Consider the following 22,532-nt stretch of genomic DNA (forward strand, 5'->3'; position numbering starts at 1 on the left):
GAGATAACTGTGACGAAGCAGCAGGTGTTAATTAAATAGGACAATGAGTAAGCAGTTATGGGTGTGATAGCAGACCCAGCTGATCTAATTGCTGGGCTAATTATCAAACAGAGAACCAAGAAACGGCACATAAGTGAAATATTGCATTTGTTGATAGTTTGATTTTTAGAGAGCTGCTGTTTTAGGGCTGCAGAGTGCCTTCCTTCCCTCTAATTCAAATAGAAGTTCTCGGGGTACCTACATGACAGCTGAAAACATTTACAGCCTTCTCACGTGCAAATATTTAAGACTTTTAGATACTTCGCTCGACAATAAAGAAACAAATAGCAAATAAGCATTCAAACCCACTACCTATAAACCACCCGGCTAAGGTCAGAACGCGTCTGCATTTATATTATAATGACCACAAGCGTCCAACAGCGGGAAAAACGATTTGCAGCCTCAGTCCAAACCAGCTTCCATCGAGGGGCAGGGAATTACTTCAAGCCCTCGCGCCAAGAGGGACCGCTTTCACTGTGCAAATTCTGAATTCCTCAATTTAGATTTCTAAAGGAGCTGAAGGAGGAGGGAAAAAAGGAAAAAAAAAAAAAAAAAAAAAAAAAAAAAAAAAAAAAAAAAAGCGCCAAAACAATGTGAACTTTGTTACAAACTGCACGCAGTTGGGGTTTTCATTGGAGGGCCATAAAGCGCCGCAGCTCTGCCCAGGGGCGGCAATGCGAGGCGGCAGCGCTGAGCTCCACAAAATGAGCCTGGAGCTCAGCAAACGCCTCCTGCCCTGAAACACTTGTCACCTGCTCCGCTCTGACGTGTATTCCTAGCGAGTAGCGTCCAGAAAATAAGTGAAAATGATGGAGAACGAACTACAGCAGCGCACCTCCCTGCTCTCCTCAGGAAGCGGCGGGCGCTGGCAGCCCTTCGCCTGCACAACACGGGTCATCTGCCGTTCGAGGAGCGCCGCTCTCTCTGGAGAGCAAACAACGGAGCCGCTCCGCGCCCCGGCCGCGCGCACGGCCACGCGCTCATTGCCCCGCAACGGCCGCAGCGCGCGGCCCCGCCCGGCAGGGAAATGGCAGAGCCGCGCAGCGCCGTGGCTGAGGACAGCTGCTGGTAGCGGCCCGCAGAGCCCTTCTCTTTTGCTCCCTCCGCTCAGCAGGGGCGGGAGGAGCTCGCTCGTGCTCACGGGCACGAGGGTACAGAGCTTTTGGAGGGCAGGGGAAGGCGGGCAGCTCGGGGCCCGAGCTTCAGGTGTCACCACAGACACCTGCGAGGAGCTGCGTTCACGTGCATCATCTCCTTTCCAAGCCGTGGGAAATAGCTCCCATCACCTCCACTCAGAGAGCTGTCAGCGCAGCCGTGCTGCTCGGAGGAAGAGGGCTGAAGGCTCACGCTCTGCTGTGCTTTTTATTGGGCTCGTTGGTTTATGCTTTTAGAATATAGCTGAGTCTTCTCACACGTTTCTCCATTTCAGGAAACGATATGTTGAAAGTGAGCTTGAAACTGCAAGAAGATGGTCTCACAAATGGGGATTTTTGAAAACAGCTCTTGAGGAGGTAAAACAGGACGGTGCTGGGTGAGGTGTGGAACACGATGGCACACGAGGCTGTGCAGACACAGCAGTGAGCACACAGAGGAGTGCTGTGCGTGCTTTGCTAAGCCAGGTTCACAGTTTGCAAATACAGTACCTTTAAAGGTGGGCTCAGGGTTCCGACTTTCCTCTGAATGAAATGCAGCAAGTGGTAATTGATATGCCACGCACATCCTGATGTATTTCTCCTGAGAAACACGGCTCCCAGCAGTGCTAACAAGTACGAGATGCACACTGACAGGAAAACATTTCCCCTTTGTCTATCCATATGGTACATTAAAAACCAAGGGGGAAAGGTTCTAGCTAATTAAAATTTCAGTGGAGAAACTTACAGAGAACTAAAATATTTGGAGAGGTGTCTATTCTCACCAATGTTTAGATATGAGAATCTAGAGTCGCATAACGTTAGGTTGGAATCATGATCTTTCATTGCTAAAGAGCAGGATCAGTGTAGGCCCTGAATGCAGCCGTACGTTTACCCTACATGAAGCTGGAAGCACTGCATCCATTGCAGGATGTTGGAACGTTGCTGTAGGCATCTACGTCAGCACCTCTGGAACATTTTGTCCTCTGAGCCTCAGCATCCATCCGTGACAAGCACTGTCTGCCACTCACACCACCTCTGCACAGTGCTGATAGATGGGTAGCAGAAAAGCTGGCAAACTCAATGTGTTCTTATTGGTGAACTTAGTCTTTGCCTTGTGGTCATAGAAGGTACATAAGATATATTTCTAGCCCTTTCTGGACATCTGGTGCAATGAAGAGAGTTGAATCACTCAGCAGCATTTTGCCTTTCACCTGAAATTCAAATTTATATCACTTTCTGGAGAAAAGAAAAAAAAAAGTACACAACAACAACTTCCAAAACACTACAATATGTGCTCGTGTTTTAAGTGGAAAGAACAGAGAGAACAGATGCAACAGTCAGGTTAATGGGATAGATATCAGAGCCCATTTTTTTAATGGTGATGTTTTTATTTCAGTTGACTGAAGATGAAAAGAAAAAAAAACCAAAGCCCAAGATACAGCTTCCAGAGCATCTGCGGATTCGACCTGTGACACCTGTGGAAAAATATATTAAGGTTAGAAATTAGATTCTGAGATTGCAGTACAGCAGTGCCTGTCTGAAGAGACCACCCAAGCCCTAAAACCAGTTGACTTGTAGAGGTGGGCCTTTAGCTAAAGGTCAGAGTAAATTGTATTAGCGGCCCAAGCAATGCTTTAAAAGCACTCATTTAAAACAAGGACTTGCCCTTTGGATGTGGTTGTTAGTTCACAGAGCTTTGTGTATGAAATTAGCTTTCCCTAAAGCACGTCCCCGTTCTCTGTGACATCGAGTAACACAGCAGTCAGCTGTATGGTTTATTATAGAAGAACGCCCAGAGCAGTCACTGTTCAGATATACACGCACACACCTTACTTCAAGGCTTAGCATAGCCTCATCTCTCAATTTTAAGTAGTGGTTAAGATGTGGAGATTTTTTCTAGCTTTGTGCAAGTATTATTTTTGGCTGAGACACTGCCTCTGTTCTTTTAGTGGCACAAATTAGATCAGCTGAGAGAAGTGAGTTCTAATGAGTCAACGTGTTTGATTTATAAATACATAGCGACCGAATCCACCACCAAATAGAATAACCATAGAGCTAGATCACCCACAAAGGGAGAGGAACCTACTCGTAAAAGGAGAGGCAGAACGTGCCAACAAGAAGCAAGGGTAGTCTGCTCTGAGAAGATTAGGGAAACAAAAGAGACTGAAAATTCCTAATTGTTGTCCTAAATTTCAAGGGATTCCAAGGGTGGTAAGATAAGGTGAGCAAGTACTTCTACTGAGACTAAACTGAATAAAAGAGCAAGTGCTGAGAGTGACAGAAATCCAGTGGCAGCCCTTCTGCCATTAGAGCTACTTGTTCTGCAGTTTTGTCCCAGGCATCCAATTTGAGTCGCTCAGGTTTGCCTTTCCTACACCATGATGTGTCTTTCTGCATGTTCACCTTTATAGTAACAGGCATTGTATCTGTTCTCTCTAGGCTGGATTCATGCTTCTTCATAGTCCCTTCCCTAAGTAAGAAGTGATTTCCTTTATTATCCTGCTTGGTGGGTGGCACTTCTGGCCATAAAAATTATCTTTTCGGAGGAACTGCTCCACCTAAATATCATAAACATTTCTAGTCTTGGCCAAAGAACAAAGTGAAGTTAACTCTGGCAAGAGAACTGAAACATTGTTCTCTTACTGTGTGTTTCTCTACTAAGTCCCCAGATGATAAAACCATGTAAGTGAGATGATTCAGCCAAAGCAAGCACAGCAGTCACTGAACAGAGGCTGCTGGCTTTTGCTTTGTTTCCTTTTTAGCAAGATTACTTGCAGATTAACTTGATGCTTACCCATCTTTTAAAGTAGAAAGTGGAATGGATGAGTACTTCTGGATATAGAAGCCAGCTTGGTCAGTAATATCTTTAGCATTTGGCCACAGAACTGTTATTCCATGGCAGCATTGCTACCAAAAACACTGCAGCAAGTATAAAGTGCTGTTTTTCCTGTTTAGAGAAGGCAAGTAGCTTAAAGATTACTGTTAAAGCTAAAGAATAAATCCTTCTAATAACAGAAAGCCCTTAGAAATATATTGAACAAAACTGTATACATGAAGAAAATGTATAATATGTATTACTGAATGATAATTTTGAGTTTTGGTTTCCTGTTATATCTACCAGTCAAGGCACTAAAAGACTTCTATAAAGAATCATAAATGAAAGTTAGTTACTTCACTGGAATTTGTCCACTGAACTTCCCTTTTCCCCTGTGCCTTGCTACAGAATGGGACCTAAATTACCCTAATGACTTTTTATATTATGAACCATCCTGTTTTATAAATCAAACTTGCATGCAAGTAGGCAATCTTCCATAAATGCCAGTGTGCATTCAGGATATTAATTAATCAGAATGCATTTAAACTCACTATTTTTATGCATTCTCATTTCCATCCACAGTGGAGCACAAAGGAGGATGTTGCGTGACATAAACTACCATCAAAATCCTTTTAATCATTGAATTCCACGTTTTACTTCTATTCTAGGTGGATCCATCTCCTCCAGTTCCAAGGACTTCCCAGGGATTTATTGGCTGGAGATCAGCTGTTCCAGAGCTGCAACTTGAACGTTGTTTTCAAATCCAGAGCTGCAAAGGCGCCTTCTCCAAGGATCTGCACTGGCCACGCGAGCCCTCTGACTGACAGTAGGAAACAGCAGCTGGGCACACAGAAGCACTTGCATTCCAAAGTTAACATTCACCAGTGGATTGTTCAATGCCTCTATAAGCACCCACAATCACTGTGGCAATGTGTGAACATCACAATGCAGCATTTAGCTTGGTGCAGATTTTTTGGAACCTATAGCATTCATGCTGTGAATACTGCTTCTGAGTTGCCTAGTTTCCAGTAGAGCTGCCTGATTGGTTTAAGTAAAGCTTACAAAGGCCGTTCAGTAAAATAAAGTCACTTTCTAAAAGCAGTTTTGGTATCAGAAGAGTTTTTTGTTGTTCAGAATATAAGTTTCTAAGCATAAGTTTCAAAACAAAAATATGCCACCAAGTATTTATGTTGCTGCAGATTTTTTATACCAATGTTTATATCAATCAGGACTGGTATGAACTCAGAAACAGACTGTTGAAGTCTAAGTAACTTCATTTAAAAAAAAAAAAGAGAGAGAGAGAGAAGCTAAATTGGCCTTCAAGTATTTTCTTGCACTGAAAATTTCTAAATACATCCATCTTCATACATCATTTAACACGTTTTGTATAAAAAAGACAATGTGTTATCAAATCACTGCTTATGGCAGGCCTATTTTCAGAAATATTTGTGTAGAAACAAAAATAAACACATGAACACCACAGCAGCTTCTTGAATAACCCACCAGGCGTTCCTCAGTTTATCACACACTCCCTCTTTGGTTGGAAGGTTCGTCACACAGCACTGAGGTTTGGCTGCTTTTGGAATCTCACCTGTATCCTGCTTACCAAACACAGCAGCATAGCAACCACAGCACAGTACGATACAGCATGGAGAGAGAAAATAAAGTACATTTCCACACTGTCACCTGCCATTAAATCAATCAAATATCTGAGCGAGGATCGGAATCAGCACTGGGTCCCTCCTGCCTCGCACTCTCAGATAAAGCTGTGTGAATTGGTTCCTCCTGTAAGCGATGAGGAATCCAAGGTGTTTGGTTCAGAATGGACACGTTGGATGCTGTTCAACACTTCTTGCTATGGTTTTAGCAAAGCAAATGGAGATGAGAGGAACGTGTTAACAGCAAACCACATGAATACCTGTTTACATACAAGAGATTGTTTCTGAAATCTGTAGAATTTGTTCTCTTGTACGCAGTCTTGCAAACTAAACTACATTTTACATTACACACATGTTCATTAACAGTAAGGGATTGCCATGGGAGCTATTGGTGCAGCTATCTCAGTGTTGGAGGGCTCAGCCTTGCACTTCATCACCCACCTGCAGATTTGCCAGGACTTCTGAAAACTCACAAGGAGCCTCATTTAGGTGCAGCAGTTGTTTGCAGATTCTAGTTCTAGTTAACTAATGGATAACATTCAAAAACTGTTAAACAAATGGCTCCAAGAAGTCCATACAGGCAATTCTTAGTAGTCCTCATTACTTAGGGAGAAAAGGCTTTCCTCTGTAATCCTGCTGCTAGATCTCCACTGTTTTCTGCAGCAATCAATTCGTGCTTGAGTCAGCACTGAGCCCTTGGCTTTCATAGCAGTAGGTCAGCAGCATTTGTTCTTTCCCTCTTCCCAAGAAATGACTCACAATGATCAACAGCCCACCTACTTTTTTTACATCCAGTTCCAAGTGCCCACAAAATAACTATGTTTTACTTTTTCCATATTCTTTACAAATAATGGAGAAGTGAATCATATCCTTTGGAAAAATTACTGAAGAATGAGAATACGCAGCAGAACTGCAGCCTTCAAAAACAGAATAAAGAATTACTTGGAATCACACACTGGAAATTTAAACTAAATTGCGCTTTAGCTACTAAGTATACATGTTAAACTGTTCAATGAAAAAGCAAGATAATTATATTTTACATCATTTTTCAATTTTAAGTGCTTTCCTGTCATTGCTATGTTTCTGTATTTATATAAGTGTGTGTCTCCATATGTAACATGGTTCCTCAGCTTTTAAGGTCACGCACAGATACTTTTATTCTTGTTTGATTTAGATAAACCAGTATTGTAACATTAATATGTAATTTGGTAGCAATAAAATTACATGGATTCCAGCAAAATGAAAGGGGAGCTTCACAACCACAGTTTTAAAATGTTACATTACAGGTCCAGAGCTGGCATCTGATATCCAGTAGATGTTTGTATATAGTGAAAACCAACTCCGTATGAGTCACTGATTTTGGAAGCCCAAATAAGCTCCTTGTCCACCACCCATCGTTGGACATTTCTGAATCTTATTTCCAATGTCTGAGTATTGACTCCATATGAGCAATTAAGTGGTGTTTTTTTTCTTTTTTTTCTTTTTTTTACTATACTTTCTATCATTTATAGTGCTTTTACTTCCAGAAATACTTTATAAAGATAATTTGGAGGATGCATAAACATTATTGCCTAAAATTTTAACTTCCTATAAGGTAAATCTGTGAAGTGCTGATCCATACATTTAGGATTTTGGTATTCAAGAATACACAAGCTAGAAACCTTTCTTTTCCCAGCACATTTAATTTGACCTTTCATACCTAAAAAATGTGTGAAGTGGTTTTAGATTTGCAACTGACAACGTACTGCCCAGTCAACTGCCTCAGTCGTGAGCCCAACTTGCTGATACAGGATTATTAAATCATCTTGTAAGGTTTAAACCTGGCATCTCATTTCTGGAAATTAACCTATTTTTTGGAGCCAAGTTGCACACATAAATGTCACTGCATGCTGTAAAATATCACACTATTTCCAAGGTCGGGATGGTGTTAGTAAATTCAGTGCACATCGTGGGGGAAAGGCTTCATAACAAAATTAAATCACTTCAAAAATGCAGCAAAAGTTGGGAGAAATGTAATTCTGTACAAACATCTAAGCCTGTGCTCCTATGCAAGTCGGAGCAGAAAGAGCTGTTTCTAAACATGCATAAAATGTTACATGGATTATTTTTAACCAAAATTTGAAAATGAGATGCTATTTGTCTTCTATGCTCCAGTGTAAGCTTCATTTAATGTAGACATTCATCATGCTTTTGGTGGCCTGAGGCTCCCACCAGCAAAGTGAAACAGCAATTCCTCCTTAGCTGACTCACATTTTTCAGAGAGCTGAAGCCATCTTGTCTTCTGACTGCGCTTTCAGTTCAATTTCCTTGCTATCATGCTGCTGTTAAAGAGAAACTGCAGAGTACGCTTTCAGAATTCTACATGCAAAAATACTTGTGTATTTTGTACACAACCAACAGCAATACATGAAATCAGCCACACACCTTTTGTGACTGTGGATGTGTGATGAAATAATAGTAGGGACTTGAGTTACAGTTGTATTTAAGTTGAAGAACTATGAAATCAGAATTATCCTTCTCATAAGCACTTGCTTGCCCATTCACACGTATCATTTCCTTCAGTGAAGGATTCTTTGTGGTTTCTTGCACATTCTACAAAGCACCAAACACTAGCCATTATCAACCAGCCCCAAACCTCTACTCCCACGCGAAGCCCAGTCCAGGTCACTCCTTGCATTAGGTTTCTAAATGCAAAACCCTAAATGTCATTGCAGCAAGACAGATAAGGCCTGCTCACAAACTATTACCTCCTTCCTGGCTCCTGTGGTTTTCACATCCCATCACACTGTTATTTAACTGGTCGAAAGCTTGTCAAATAATTCCATAGGACTACAGTGTAATAAACTGAACTGTACTGGAAAATGATACCATCGTGCTGTGACACTGATTGGGTTCAGTGTAAAAAATGCTACCCCTTTGATCTGCTCTATCAGACATGGAAAGGACAAGCCATAAAGCAGTGTTCAAAACAAAACCAGAAACTTTCCAGAACTAACAAAGAAATTGCTAACATCTGATTCACATTACACCAGCAAAACAGAAGTCTGGAGAAGGACCTTGTTTTGATCAGATGACTTGGAGATATTCTTGATCTTAGGGTCGCTCACACACATCTCAACACTTGCTATGTTACGAAGAACAAGGAGATTAGAAGACCATTCTTTCTTGTACATCTGGGTGGTACGTTTATTTTCATAAAGGTTTCTAACAGAAAACTCTCTGATATAACCTGAACAGGACAGCTTTTCATCTCAGAGCCAAAACTCTCAGCATGCTGTCACCTTTAAAGTAAGATACACTTACCAGTCTGAGCACTGTGTTTTGTACACCCTTACAGAGCATGAAACATTCAAAACTCTCCCAAGGCAGTCAAGCCACTGAGCACCTAGCACAAAGCATGCAGAGCAACTGGGAAGAGCGTTCTGAAGCACTTGTCTTTGCCCCTCTGCTGCTCATGAGCTGCCTTCAGCTGGCTGCCATGTAACAACGGGTTGCACACAGTGCTGGGGGAGGCAGAGCAGCAGATGCTCAGAGAAGGATCAGATGGGATCAGACATAAAAGTAAACACAACAAGTTAATTTTAATTCCTATTTGCTTAAGCATACGCAGCTCTACTTGCTATAACACACAAAACTCTTAGTGGACACATGAGGCAATCTATTCTTCAGAACACTGCCACTTCCAAAGGTTGTAAAGCAGATCAGCAGAAAGCATCATTGCTTCTGATCCCCAGTGTGAGATTTTTCCAGCCTTCGATGCTTTTTTCATTCTCAAGTCAGTACAGTGATCTCAAAAGTAACATAACACAGCCTCAGTAAACTTTCTGTGAGTACAAAAAATTCACCATGTTTTGCAACAGCACAGGAAATTGTAGATCAAAGCCTGGTTGTTACCTCTAGGCACATTATTTCTTTTGTAAGAAATGAGAACATCTGAAAAAACGGAACTTGAAGTAAGCATGTTTCCTCCCCTTTGGAAATACCTAAGCAAGGTTACATGTTACGTTATACTCCGTACATTAGAGCACAGTGCATTATAATTTCTTCTTTAGAGAGTAACTCTGAGGATAATTACCTGTCCTGCCTTTTGTATCTTTTAAGTTTATTGTTCCTGATTTGCAATGGTAACAAAAAGCTACGGATTTTGAGGACAACTGAGAAAAAATTGTTTTTCACCCAGGAGTGAAAAATTCCTTCTTTTCAGTAGGAATTACCTAAAAGTTCTGCATTTCCTGTCAACAAACTGAGAAAACTCTCAGTTTTTCCTACATTTCTCCCATGGCCCTGGGCAAGCTGGCCCAGTATTACATAGGGAGGTTGGTGGCCCTGCCTGTGGCAGGGGGTTGGAGATTCGTGATCCTTGAGGTCCCTTCCAACCCGGGCCATTCTGTGTTTCTGTGCTGAAGTTTACCCAGCTGAAGTTACGAGGGTTTGGTCTGAATTCATTTTGTGTTGAAGGATCTTTAAACCCACGGCCATTGCATGCTTATTACAATAATGAATCAAACTACAACTTTAAGGATTCTCCAGTTTCACTTAACTGTTTTGGAATAGAGGAAAGCACTGCATCACTAAAAAAATTATAATAACAGATAACACATATTTATAGACTTTAATGTGAACCAGCTGACCAGGTCTCTATTCCAAGCTCTACTGTTTCCTTATCACATGATAAGGTTCTGCAGCCCCTTTTGGTGACATGTACTGCACAGCTACACAGCTATATTGAAATATGGCTGAAATTATGAAGTGATGAGTCAGTACAACACATTTTTATTAATATGAACTACATCTTCTACTCTCAGGTACGTTGCCAAAGCTTGACCCAACTTTAAATTTGGCAATTCCCTTCATATTTTTCTCCTCCATGCATCGTGTGATTCACTAAAGAAGCCGCGATTGAAATAAACCTGAGAATTTCAAAGCATCAAAATAGATGCAGCCACATTGCAGAAGAAACAGAAATAAACAGAACAAAGAGGATCCTTTCTTCTCCCCCCCATCGTTTTCAGTCATGTAGTTACACGGCTCCACTGGATACATTTGACCACAGGATCAGGCCTCATGTACAGAGCGGGATCACATCCAGGCAGGCATCTTGTTAAGCAATGCTTGTAACAGTTCAGACAACTGCACAGGGAGTATGGAAATGGCCGTTTCTCTCTCTGCTCTTTATTCAATCCATCTTTCAAGACTGCTTTCCAGAGGGATCGTTGCTGTAGCAAACAGCCTCGCACCAAAACAGGACATGGCAGCCTTGCCCCCACACCCTGCACGCACACACGCACACTGCTGTCTCTTGCCTTTCCGAGCGGTGCCTGCAGGCTGCCGTGTGACACCCGGCTCGTCCGCCCTCTGAGCAGCACACAGCCCTGTGCTCTGCCTGACCCAAACCTGACAAAGCCTTCTCACTTCTCGCAGGCTGAAAACAGCCCCCCTTCTCCTCCTGAAGTGAGAGACGGTTAATGCTTTTATTCATCACAGGGGAGCAAGACAAACCCAGCCATGCTAGTAAATCTCCTCTGCTTGCTGACATGCGTCAGACACAACATTCTCATCCTTAAAAGCTGGAGCAAAAACACAAACAAGAGGCTCCCTCCCCCCAACCCTCCCCGAAAAAAAAAAAAAAAAAAAAAAAAAAAAAAAAACCACCAAAAAAACAACCACTAACCAGCAAGGCACTGTCCTTGTCTGGAAAAACCAAGCAGACATTATGCTCTTATTGCCAGAGCACACTCCTATCCTTTGTTTAAATAAAATCCACAGCCATTTCTTGTGCTCCCCATTATGTGCAGTGCAGCTTCCATCTCAGCACAACGCTTGCTGAAGGAGCAAACCCCGTATGTTTACAGTCCCTTAGCAGAACCCAAGGTATAGTTATCAAGTAATGCCAATGCCTCATGGGCTGGAGAAAAAGCAGGAAGGGACACTGCTTATCCATTCACCTGAGCAGAGGGGCATCGTCTGCACACTGCTTCTGCCATGGCTGCAGTCAGTTCTCTGGTGAGACATAAGCAGGGGTAACAAAACCGCCCTTCTTGCTTAAGCCCAGGTCCCGAGAAGTCAGGCTGGCTGTGTGCCTCTGTCACAGGGCACGGTGGGTCTGTGCAGCAGCGGTGCTGCTGGGTCAGGGACTGGGAGGAAGAAAAGAGCTCCAACACTTCCTGCTCTTTCTCTGCAGCACAGAACACCAGGAGATGGCCCCTGAATCTTCAAGATTGTAGAATTTTCTTCAGCTTGCACTTCTGGATGGCTCTGACCAGGGCACTTTGTCAGGGGAAAAGTAACTCACTGCAGGGCCAACCAGACAACTACTTGGCTTGCAGGGAGCGCTGCTGATGTTTGTTCTCCTGGAAGCAATGCCATTAATCATTTGAGTTACTTGTATGCAAATGGGAAAAGACCAATTGCAACAGCTCTCGCCATGGTTCAGAGCAAAACATTTCACCATATTTGCTTGTGCTCCTATTTGTTTAAGGTACGGCATTGAGAAAATAAACATTTTTGTGGGCTGGCTGTAAGCAACAGAGAGCTTAGGACCAACTCCTTCACCTTGGATCAGTGCTATTTAACTTTAGAAGAAACAATCTTCTTCATACCCGGCAAATTACAGTTAAGATTTCCATGATGTATTTATGCAGAATTATACACTTAAGAAGCAAGGAGGAAAGAAGATTCCCTAAATCTGCTTTTAATTCTCCTTTCAGTCATACCTTGGAGCCGTTGCTAACCAGTCCCTGTCAGCAGGGACAGGCATCGCTTTGCACTGCACCTATCGGCCTTCTGGTCCTGCTGCAGCAAACAATCTGTTGAGATTTCATGAAACACAGAAGACCCAAAACCACATAAATGCTGAAATTATTTAGAATGCGTTTTGTATTCTTCTCATTGTGCATTATTGCTACAGTTGATTCGGAGCTGAATAACGCAACGCAGACAGTACTCCTGGTATAACAGAAGCATCCAGACAAGAGAAAGGATCATCACACCCAGTGAGCCAAAATCTCATGCTGTTTTATCTATGCTCTGGCCTGGCATGCCTTCTCCAGACCTCACAGAGAGGCTGAAGTTGGTTAAAACACCAGTTCCACCTCAGGCCTACAAGAGGATGTTTCATGAACTAAATGCCAACATGTTTTGTATTCCTTGGGTTGAATCCACTCATGAAAGCACTCCTATCTACATCAGTGAGAGCTTGTTTCATGTCCCTAAGGTCAGAATTTGGCTAAACACATGTAGAACATGTTTATCTCGCTACACATGCATATTTAATCTAGATTCAGCAGCAAGGGAACAGAAAGGCAATACGTGATAAAGATACTGAAATTGGACTTCAAAGATCAGGATGCAGTTCTGTGGACTCCCAGGGTGACTTTGGCCACAACAGTCACAATCTCCTGCTTCAGTTCCCATCTGTAAGAAGCAAAACAACCATCCCTCATTTTCACTTCATCCATCTTTTCAATTTAGACTCCGAGTTCTTTGTAGTGGTGTCTCTTTCTCAAAATACATCCAGCTCCCAGCACACAATGTTCTCCTCAGAACAGCTTTATGGAAATGTATCAAAAACAAAACAACAAAACAACAACCAAAAAAACAACACAGAAAATATCCACTGATGAGATAAGACCACCAACACAACAATGCAAAGAACAGCTGTAATCTGTGGGAGGATGATTTCTCTTTGCCATAAATGCCATCTATTTTTCAAGACACAAGTTATTCCCTTTCACAGAACAGTGAACTCAATAACCACAGACAAGCTGCCTTCAAACCAGCACTCTTCTCAAAGGGTTGCAGCAGCCTGTGACATTATATAGAAGGTGTCACATCTTAATGACTAACATTAGTACGAGCCTGCTTGATTAACATAATTTGTTTCTTCACTGGATATTTTATTCCAGATGAGCTGCTTTTCATCCATATTTCCCGGGATAAAAAATATGCATTCTGACATGCAACATTAATATGCCCTCTGCAATAACCCCTTGCTTCTAACTTTTCACTCTCACCTCCCATTCTCCTCAGTGCACAAGACAAGCTCAAGCAGTAGCTGTTGGTCAAGGGGGTCATGCATTGGATACCTGCCAAGCCTTTTGGGGTGTTTAGCAGAGACAAAAAGTCTATTCCTATGACACACACATTTAAACTCAGCACTAAAATGGTGGGAATAAAAAAAAAAAAAAGAGAAAAATATGTAAAATGTCACTTTCTGACAAGCAGAAAATTAGAATTCATTCCCCTGAGAACTAAATGGACTTTTCTGCTTCCAGTCACTAACTATGACAAGGTTAACATTTTTCAGTCTAATGACTAAGGACATTAAGTGTGCATGTGAATAAGAAAATTACTAGAGGGTATTAGCTAGGCGCGTGACAACAGCTTGAACTGACAAAGGAACTCCAAGGATGCCGGCTCTAATGCTGCCCTGTGCTATGGAGAACCAATGGATAATAGAAACGTGGGGCACAAGTACACAGAAGTCACCTTTCTTTCATCACTGTTATTACAGTAGTACAATCACAGGAGGAGGTGCTTTGCTGGATGGGGGTTGAATTCAACAGGGCCAGCAGTTCCTCAGCTGTGCAGCAAGCACAGCTGTACAGCAGATCTCCGTCAGAAAAGAAGCACCAAGACAGCAATTCACCTTAGAAACGATTTCCCCCAATGCTGCACGTGCCCTTTTAGCCACGCTCTGATCTCTACTGCACACTACTCCACTCCAATTGGAGTCTGACTGCCTATGGTCCCTGGCCCTGCACTTCCCTACCATAAGCCACATAAGCCACTTAACAGCCTGTAATCCTGCTAAAACCAAGTCATTCCAAATGAGTTTGTTTTGTCCCTCTGCCTCCTATCTCTCTGCCTTTCCAGCTTCCTCAGCCTTATTTTATGTCATCATCATAATTAAGGCACTTTTGAAATTACATCCTGCTCAAGGTCATAGTACTGAACTTAATCCCACACAATTCTACAAGCACATCAGTGCTTTTACTTTCATCTGATTTATTTATCCTGTTTATTATCATAGACCAATTCAATCAGGCTGGAATTCAAACACATGTACATTTGAACGATGCATACAAACACTCATCAAGAGATATAAGAACTGCTCATTCCTTTAACATATGGCCCAGCTTACAAGTAAGGAAGCTCACAGTGATTAATTTTTATACCTTGACTTCTGCTTGACCCCAATTGTTTTTTTTTGTTACTGGAAACCAAAGGAATTGAAATAGCATCACGAATTCCACAGAAGAGGCTTGGAAGAGGAATCTCTGCATTTCTTATCCCAAGCCAGTAGGGCCACATTTTAAGACAGGCCTTTGAGTTGACAGTTCCTTTATTAGCTTCTGAACACACAGGAATCCTAGCAAAACACCAACAAACCATACCAGACAGTTATGTCAAGCAAATCTTGCAAACAGAATACCATATGGAGAACTGCAAGGAAAAGCAAAGCACTAACCTCAATTGCAGTGTAGGTCAGGCATCAAACCAACCTAAACGGGATGCTGGAAGCATAATAGATGTTGGAAGCATGCTAGAAAGTATATAGGTTTGGCTTCCTTCCGTGAACCGCTATCCTTTCTAAACATTAATGGTCAACACGATCCTCAGAAAGTTCACAACCAAATTCTGGTTGTCTTTGAACACAGTTGGTGGTTGCAATGCAAGGCACGCTGCAAATTTGAAAACTGATGGCAGAAAAAGCATTCCTACATAAGTCCTGATTCAGATACATCCTTAGCAACCTTTTTTTTTATCTCTTTTTTTTTTTTTTAATCGTTGTCTTTGTTGTCACAAGGCCTTATGTTATACCAGTGCTGCACTGGTTCCTACCACACAGATTCATGACCTCCCATGTTGAGGATTAATTCGTGACCTCACTGACCTCCTGTTGACTCCAGCAGTGCCAAATTTCACCTTTGCATCTTCTCCGCCCTACAGTTATGGGCTTTTCAGGAGTCTATTTGAGATTTTAATATTTCACCATCTACTCACAGAGAATATTTTGGCTTCTCTATCAATACATTTTCACTTAGTAACTCCCAGTTTGAATGCTGATTGTGTTTAGCATAAAATTAACTAAATTGCAGCCATTGGTATTTTTTGTCTGCTTCCTCCATGAACAATGTTGAGGAGATTGCAAGCTGACTACAATTCTGTTTCCCAAGCAAAAGGAAAACAGCATCTAAGAGTCCAATCAGTGCAACTTTCCTGATGTTGGGTTTTATAAGCTATATTGTACTCCAGCATTTAACAATTTCTATTCATTTGATTCACTTTGAAAATTGAATGTCATGATTGCCACGACATTCCGCACTACAGATAAATATGGAACAGGTATAACTCAGTTAAAGTTAGAAATGTTTCTAGAGGAAGGGGAAATGTTTGGGGAACATATCATTATTCAGAGTTATCAAAGGTGACAGTCTATAGACATCCAAGGCTGTCACTGGCTACAGCAACTACCTCTAAGTAGCAGCAGCCAGTGTCAGGCTTGCTGAACTCTGGCTTTCTCAAGGCTCTGAGGGAGCAGCAGTCATTGTGATGGCTATGAGCAACAGTACTGGTCTCAGTACAGGCAAGGAAAGGGGTGAGCTGTAACACTAAGAAAGTGTGATGAATTATTGCTGTGCTTGTCATCTTTATTTAACTTTGGTTTTTACATCCACGGGAGTCACAGTCACAGAATCACAGAATGGCCAGGGTTGGAAGGGACCTCAAGGATCATGAATCTCCAACCCTCCTGCCACATGCAGGGCCACCAACAGTCCTTCCAAAAGAGTTGCTTTGGATTTCCTAATATTAGGAGACAGTTGTGACATTTGTCCTGCCCTGGGCCAAATTAAACCCAAAGCATTTTAGTACCTTTTTCTTCTTCATAACAATCAGCCTCTTCCTTTATCTGGGAATCCCAAAGCTCATTAATAAGTCCTCACTAAACTCTTCTGAAGACTGATCCTCCTTCTGTACTGTAGCACAGAGAAGAGGAAGTAACAATCACAACACAGAATGCCTCGTGTTCCTGCTCCTCTCCTGAGGACAAACTCCCTCCTTTGGTTAATCTCTCTTCAGCTTGGGTTCTCCTTTCTCATCTAAGAAAAACACGAGCACACACTGTTCCAGTGCTGGCCTTGTCCAGATGTTAATTCTCTTCTGATTTGCCCCATGACAATTTTGGATCAGTGTACACTCATTTCCCAGCCACAACACATTTAGGATTTCTTTCTTTTTTTTTTTCTTTTTCTTTTCTGAGGGTGAGTTTCCAGCTACCAGCAAGCAATACTTGCTATCTGCCCTCCATGACTGTATACTACATAATTTTCTACCATTTCTGGAATTCTCATCCTGAAGACACTCAGTTCTCTGTGTATGACATTCTTATGTTCTCCCAAGTTATGCTGCATAATGGCTAAAAGCAACTACAAATCCTCTCCTCCTTTCTAGAAGCCTAAGCACAGATCAGACAGTCTAGACAGACAACACAAAGAAAGAATAACGGATTTCTAAAGATTTCTCTGTATAATCCTGCTTACAATATCCAACTGCTCAGCAAGACATCAAACACCATTTTATATCTTGTCCATTGATCACTTTGACAGAATGTGATCTTGTCATTGCATTTACCCAACATCTGTATGTTTGAATCAGGTAGAACTAATAACCAACAGGAAACCAGAGAGCGAGCCTTTTTTAAACAGTACTAAAAGGCATCGTTCCAGCAGGAATTCTGCATTTGTTCAGACCAATGCCAGCACATATAAAGTTTGCTATATGCTCTCCCACAGTAACTGGCTTCCATAGGCTAAGGTTTTGAACCTTGCTTTAGTACTCGATTCCCAGGAAGAAGTCACGGATATTTATCCCCTTATTCTGGAGACAGTCGGAGCACCACCGTCAGGGGAGGATGCAGCACTGCTGCCTGCAGTTGAGTGCAGTGCTGGGACACCCCCTGCCGGCCCCACTGCCACCTCCCGATCTCAACATCCACAGACAAAAAAAAAAGGCAACTTTAAACTCAAAGAAATTAAAGCAGCATTACCAAAAAGCTTAAATTGCAAATAAAGCACACGCTCAAGGGTTATGTGGTTGAGCTAGCTGTCACCTTAGCTGCCGCATCATCAGAATATGACATTATTTCATAACAAAACCCTACAAAAGGTACTCAGTGACCTCTATTTAAAGTGCGTGTCACTGGGAAAGTTACTGACTGTCCTCAGATCTGCCAGAACCAGGTCAGCCTGTGTATATCAGGCCGGCTGGCCATGAGCCTGCAGCACAGCTCCATCCCTGCACCAAGGCCTGGCTCCAGACGGCGGCCGTGGGACGCGCATCAGGGCACGCTCGCTCTGCTTCTGACCCCAGCGCTGGGCCAACCTCACCGCGGTTTGCCCCTCACAATCTGGGTCGAGGGCTCGTGCCCCACAGCTCACCAGCAGCTCAATGCACTCACAGCGGCCCATGATAGCAGCTACGTGCAGCGCAGTCCTTCCCAGTGGAGTTTTAGAGTGCACATCTGCACCTGCAAAGAAACACAGCATGAGTGTGACAGGACTCATAGAAAGGGACAACGGGCCAGAGCTCACACCAAGTCACATTCCAATTGAGTGCTGCCATTACTCCTGCACTGGGAGTAAGCAGCACCATCCCTCAACAAGATTTAACAGGGCCAGGCTGAACCTGGGCTGGAAGGAGCACTGCTGGACAATGCATATTTCTCAGGAAGGGCAAAGAGCCCATATGTCAGAGCCATGGAAGCAGAATGTGCAACTCTGCTTGTATTGCAGTGACTGTAAAGCACTGCACAAGATCAAGAAAAACTGAACATCTTTAGATAACAAGAAAATAGAAATAACTGAGGCTCAAAAGCAAGGAAATAATTCTCATTCCTGTTTTCCATTCTGAATTTACCTACTTTAATATCAAACTTGTTACAATTAGCAAGAGCAGTTTTGATTGTTTTCAATTCTACACCAGAGCTGATGGGCCAAATGCATTCTCCAACTCAAATACAAAAGTTGAGAGATAGTTCAGGTAAAATTCTGTAACTTGGTAAGCAGGAAGGTGGTATGCTATGCAAAAACAGCCAGAGAATAAGTCTATCTCATAACATTACCATGACTCAGGAGAAACTTCACAGTGTTAACGTGACCTCTGTGGCTGGCAACAAACAGAGCCACAAAAGCACGGTGTGCTACCCATTCCTTTTTCTGCTCCGGTCCCAGAATCTTTGCATATGGAGAGGTGCCAGCATACTCTTCTGTGACTCCCAGCTGGGCCAGCTGCAGAATAAACAGAAACCTTTTAATCTCTTTCACAAAGATGGCCTTATTCTTCAAAAATATCAACAGTCTCCTTTCTGCACGTAGAGCATGCTGCATAAATCATTCTAAGTCAATCATTCTAAGTCAATCATTCTAAGTCAATCATTCTAAGTCAATCATTCTAAGTCAATCATTCTAAATAGCACATGCTTGTTTTATGTTGCGCTGCCCTATCTTGATTTGCCACTACCTAATGACGTTTTTTTCATAGCCATCCCTTAAAGGGAACATTAAGTTAGGTTTTCTTTTTGCATGTAGTTACTGACTTCACAAATTCTTCAAGTTCACTGGAAACCGACCAGGCTCTAAGTTTTTGGGAGAGGACAACAAAGACAGGAGACACTCGCCATGTAAGCACAACTTCCTTAGGATCTAATTAAAACTTTAGGCCTTAATTCTTCTGGACAACTCAAACATTAGCTGCTTCAGGATACAGTCTTGTATCATTTTATTTCCATAAGGTGGTCTGTGGGGTTTTTGACAATAAAGCCAAAACATATCTCAAGTGTTGCCAAAAAGCCTTTTAGGCACAATTCTCAGGTGCCTCATACTGCTGTTATTCTCGAGACCACAATTCCAAGCTGGACTAAATCTTTAACACTGCACCATGGCCTTCTCACCTAGTAAGAGGAAGCACATTAATAGAGCAGCTGCACAGTTATTTCTTCGATGATTTTTTTCTATTAAATATATTTGAGAGTCAAGTCTCAACAATTTTCTTGTGGGCTCTTAATACATCTTTCATTTCAAAGGAGACCACTGCCTTTGGCACATCTGTTTGCCTCCACACTGAGAGGGAAGATTCTAATACACAAGGAACTTAAAACATGGAGAAAAAAAAACACTCTGCCCAATGGCAAAATGGAAGCAGTTTGTGGCATGAAGTAGAACAGCTGCTTACCAATGAAGTGCAACACTACACAACAGTTAATGACAGCAAGAGAAGAATCCTGCAGCATCAATTGGCAATGGTTGGGGAGATACAGAGGAACAGAATATAATCAGCCAAGTTGGAATTTGGCCAGGACAGCAGCGATAATGGTTCGTTATGAAAGGCACCAAAGGATATTTTGTGATCACATCTGTTTGGGCCTAAAGATTTACAGGACATATCAGAGTGCCTCGCATTTCTGCTGAGACAACACTTCAGTCCTAAATCAAGAAAGCAGCATGTCCTCTATCAGAGAGCCACCAAAACTATTTGTTCTGCAAAAAAAATTAAAGCTGTCTTACTAATCAGGCTTGACAGCATTGCAAACTGAAGACAGAAGATAAAGCGAAAGGGATGCAAAATGTTTTCTGATCCTTGATTTTGAATCTGCTATGTGCTTTGAAAGAGCATCAGTTCCCATTCTTCCTCAGTGGCCAATATTGCCAGAGAAGGATGGATTAAGAAAGAGTTTCTGCCTCAATTTCATAATTCAAACAAGTCATTCAGACTCTCTTGAATGCCTAAAAAGAAATAATCCAAAGCCCTCTCATGATTGTTTAAGATACCTTAAGAAAGAGGCCTTTCCTGCATACTATGTGTCATCTCTCTTACCTGTATGAAAAGTACTGGAATGAAGTATCTTTTCTACAGAACACATCAAAAGAATAAAACAGCAGGCAGCTCAACAAAAAATCCCAACATTTTTCAGGTAGCAGGAACAAGAAAAGTAAACCATGAGCATAGATTAGTCCTACAAAAAGTCCCAAGACAGAGAAAAAACTGGGCTTCAACTGTATATGCTGTCCACTAATAACAGCAAAAAGACATTTCTGAACAGAACAGCCTGCATTAAGGATTGACTTCTCTTGTTTTTGGATTGCTGTTTCATTGCTTTCACTGTTAACTGTTGCGGTAAATACAACTAACCTACTTAACAATTGTCTCTTCCATTAAGGACTTCCCCACTCTTTCCCTATGAACTCTTCCTTGATAAAAGCACTTAAAGTCTTCAGCAACACACTTTCAGCATTTCTACAGACAGCACCCCACCCATTCACAGGCAATGGAATCAACCTTCATCGTGTCTCCTTTGGCAGCAGCTGCCACGAGATGCCCCCAGCCATCTTGCCTCCAGATGCGCATTGTAATTGTTCCACCCGGGACAAAATCATTGTCCATAAGCGTAGAATCGTCTGGCAGATCTACTGAAGGGAGTTATAACATAAAAGCAAGTCAACGTACCCTCAGAGACTGTAAACAAATGTAAACTATAATAAATAGATGGTGAATGAACAATAACCTGTCAGTAACCTTTAAGAACAACAGGGGTTACAGGTTCTTACTTTCATCCAGGTAGTGAAGCCGCTGGAAATGAAAGGGGATCCCAGTCAATAATTCCAAATCAGACTTGAGCTGCTTCAGCGTCAAGTCATTCTGGCACTGAGGTAGTGAAAATATCTCATTAGTTTCAGCTAGCCTGAGCTGGAAGCTAAAGGTCTGCAGAGGCGAGGAAGACCTGGGCATGCAGTTGTTACTGACTGGGAAGGCTTGAGGCTTTCCTCTTAACAAAGGTTGGTACCATTATAAGGACAGGGGCCTAATACCAGTCGTAATTCCTCCCTTCCCTTGGCACTCCCCGTCATCAGGATAGATGTCATAAGGATGGACAGCCCTGTGTACCATTAGCACATTACAGTATCCATGCAGCATAAACTGACATCACAAAAGTACAACCTGCTTGTGTGATGTAATAGCCTGTACCAACACAGCAAGAGAACTTCACAGAAAGTAACACACCAAGATGGTAGCAGAAGGACTTTTTCCTCTCGATTTTCACTAGGATGACAAACTTACTTGGAAGACGAGCAGTAAAGAAACTAATTACTAAAGTACACATCTGAGGCACCCACATTTCACATTCCTGTTTTCTTTGGCCAAGTTCAGGTCACAATATATACATTAACTTGATGTGTGTTAAAAAGAGCACGTGGCTGTTCCACTGTGTTTCCACTTTTACTACACAGACTTCTCCTGTCTTTATGCAAAGTGAGGAAACGCTTCACTAGGAGGTGCAAGGGGCTGCTCATACTCTTCATTTTTACATCATGTTAAATCTTGCAGAGAAAAAAGAAGGGGAGAGATCATATGTTCTTTTGCAACAGTTGGCAAAAGCTCCAGAGCAAGAGATGGAACAGCCAGTGTCTGAAACAAACAAAAGGATGACTGCAGCAGCAGAACATACAGAAGACTCCTGATACGAGAAGCAAATCCAACCAGCCAGGTGCTGATTACTCATTCCCCCCTCAAAGTCTAAAAGCTTCACAATCATTCATTTATGCAGGATGTCTGAGAGCATCACTCTGAAAAGAAGTCCAGAATTTTGCTCCTAACTAAAGTTTGGAAGGATATAATATAAAGATCTGAATGCCACTCTCATCCAACACATCCACAAGCCTTTTCCACTTAAAATATATCTTGTTAGAGCTCCAGTTCTGACAGAATCTAAGTTTCAAAGTACTGCTGGCATGCTTGCTTTGAGGAGTAAGTGCCGAAAGCTGCTTCAAATCTACGGACATCTAATGGATTTTTTATTACACATCATGATGAATTCCAAAAGACACTGGT

At 42.1% G+C, this 22,532-nt stretch overlaps 2 protein-coding genes across 2 annotated transcripts; one reads left to right on the forward strand and one right to left on the reverse strand.

Annotated features, from left to right (window-relative positions):
* The first annotated feature begins 43 nt into the window (after nt 1-43).
* Nucleotides 44-11,219, forward strand: C16H20orf85 (chromosome 16 C20orf85 homolog). Its single transcript, XM_048963573.1, has 5 exons — nt 44-47; nt 819-1,107; nt 1,469-1,550; nt 2,569-2,667; nt 4,656-11,219. The coding sequence occupies exons 1-5, from the start codon at nt 44-46 to the stop codon at nt 4,809-4,811; spliced, it is 630 nt and encodes a 209-aa protein (XP_048819530.1). The 3' UTR covers nt 4,812-11,219.
* An 84-nt stretch (nt 11,220-11,303) lies between these two features.
* On the reverse strand, nt 11,304-22,518 carry ANKRD60 (ankyrin repeat domain 60). The gene is made up of 4 exons (XM_048963520.1): nt 21,251-22,518; nt 20,982-21,112; nt 18,769-18,934; nt 11,304-18,174 (listed from the first exon to the last, which is right to left on the reverse strand). Exons 1-4 carry the CDS (start codon nt 21,429-21,431, stop codon nt 17,903-17,905), a joined length of 750 nt encoding a protein of 249 aa, XP_048819477.1. The 5' UTR covers nt 21,432-22,518; the 3' UTR covers nt 11,304-17,902.
* Nucleotides 22,519-22,532: the final 14 nt, after the last annotated feature.

Source organism: Lagopus muta, chromosome 16 (genome assembly GCF_023343835.1).
Source record: "Lagopus muta isolate bLagMut1 chromosome 16, bLagMut1 primary, whole genome shotgun sequence".
Lineage (NCBI taxonomy): Eukaryota > Metazoa > Chordata > Aves > Galliformes > Phasianidae > Lagopus > Lagopus muta.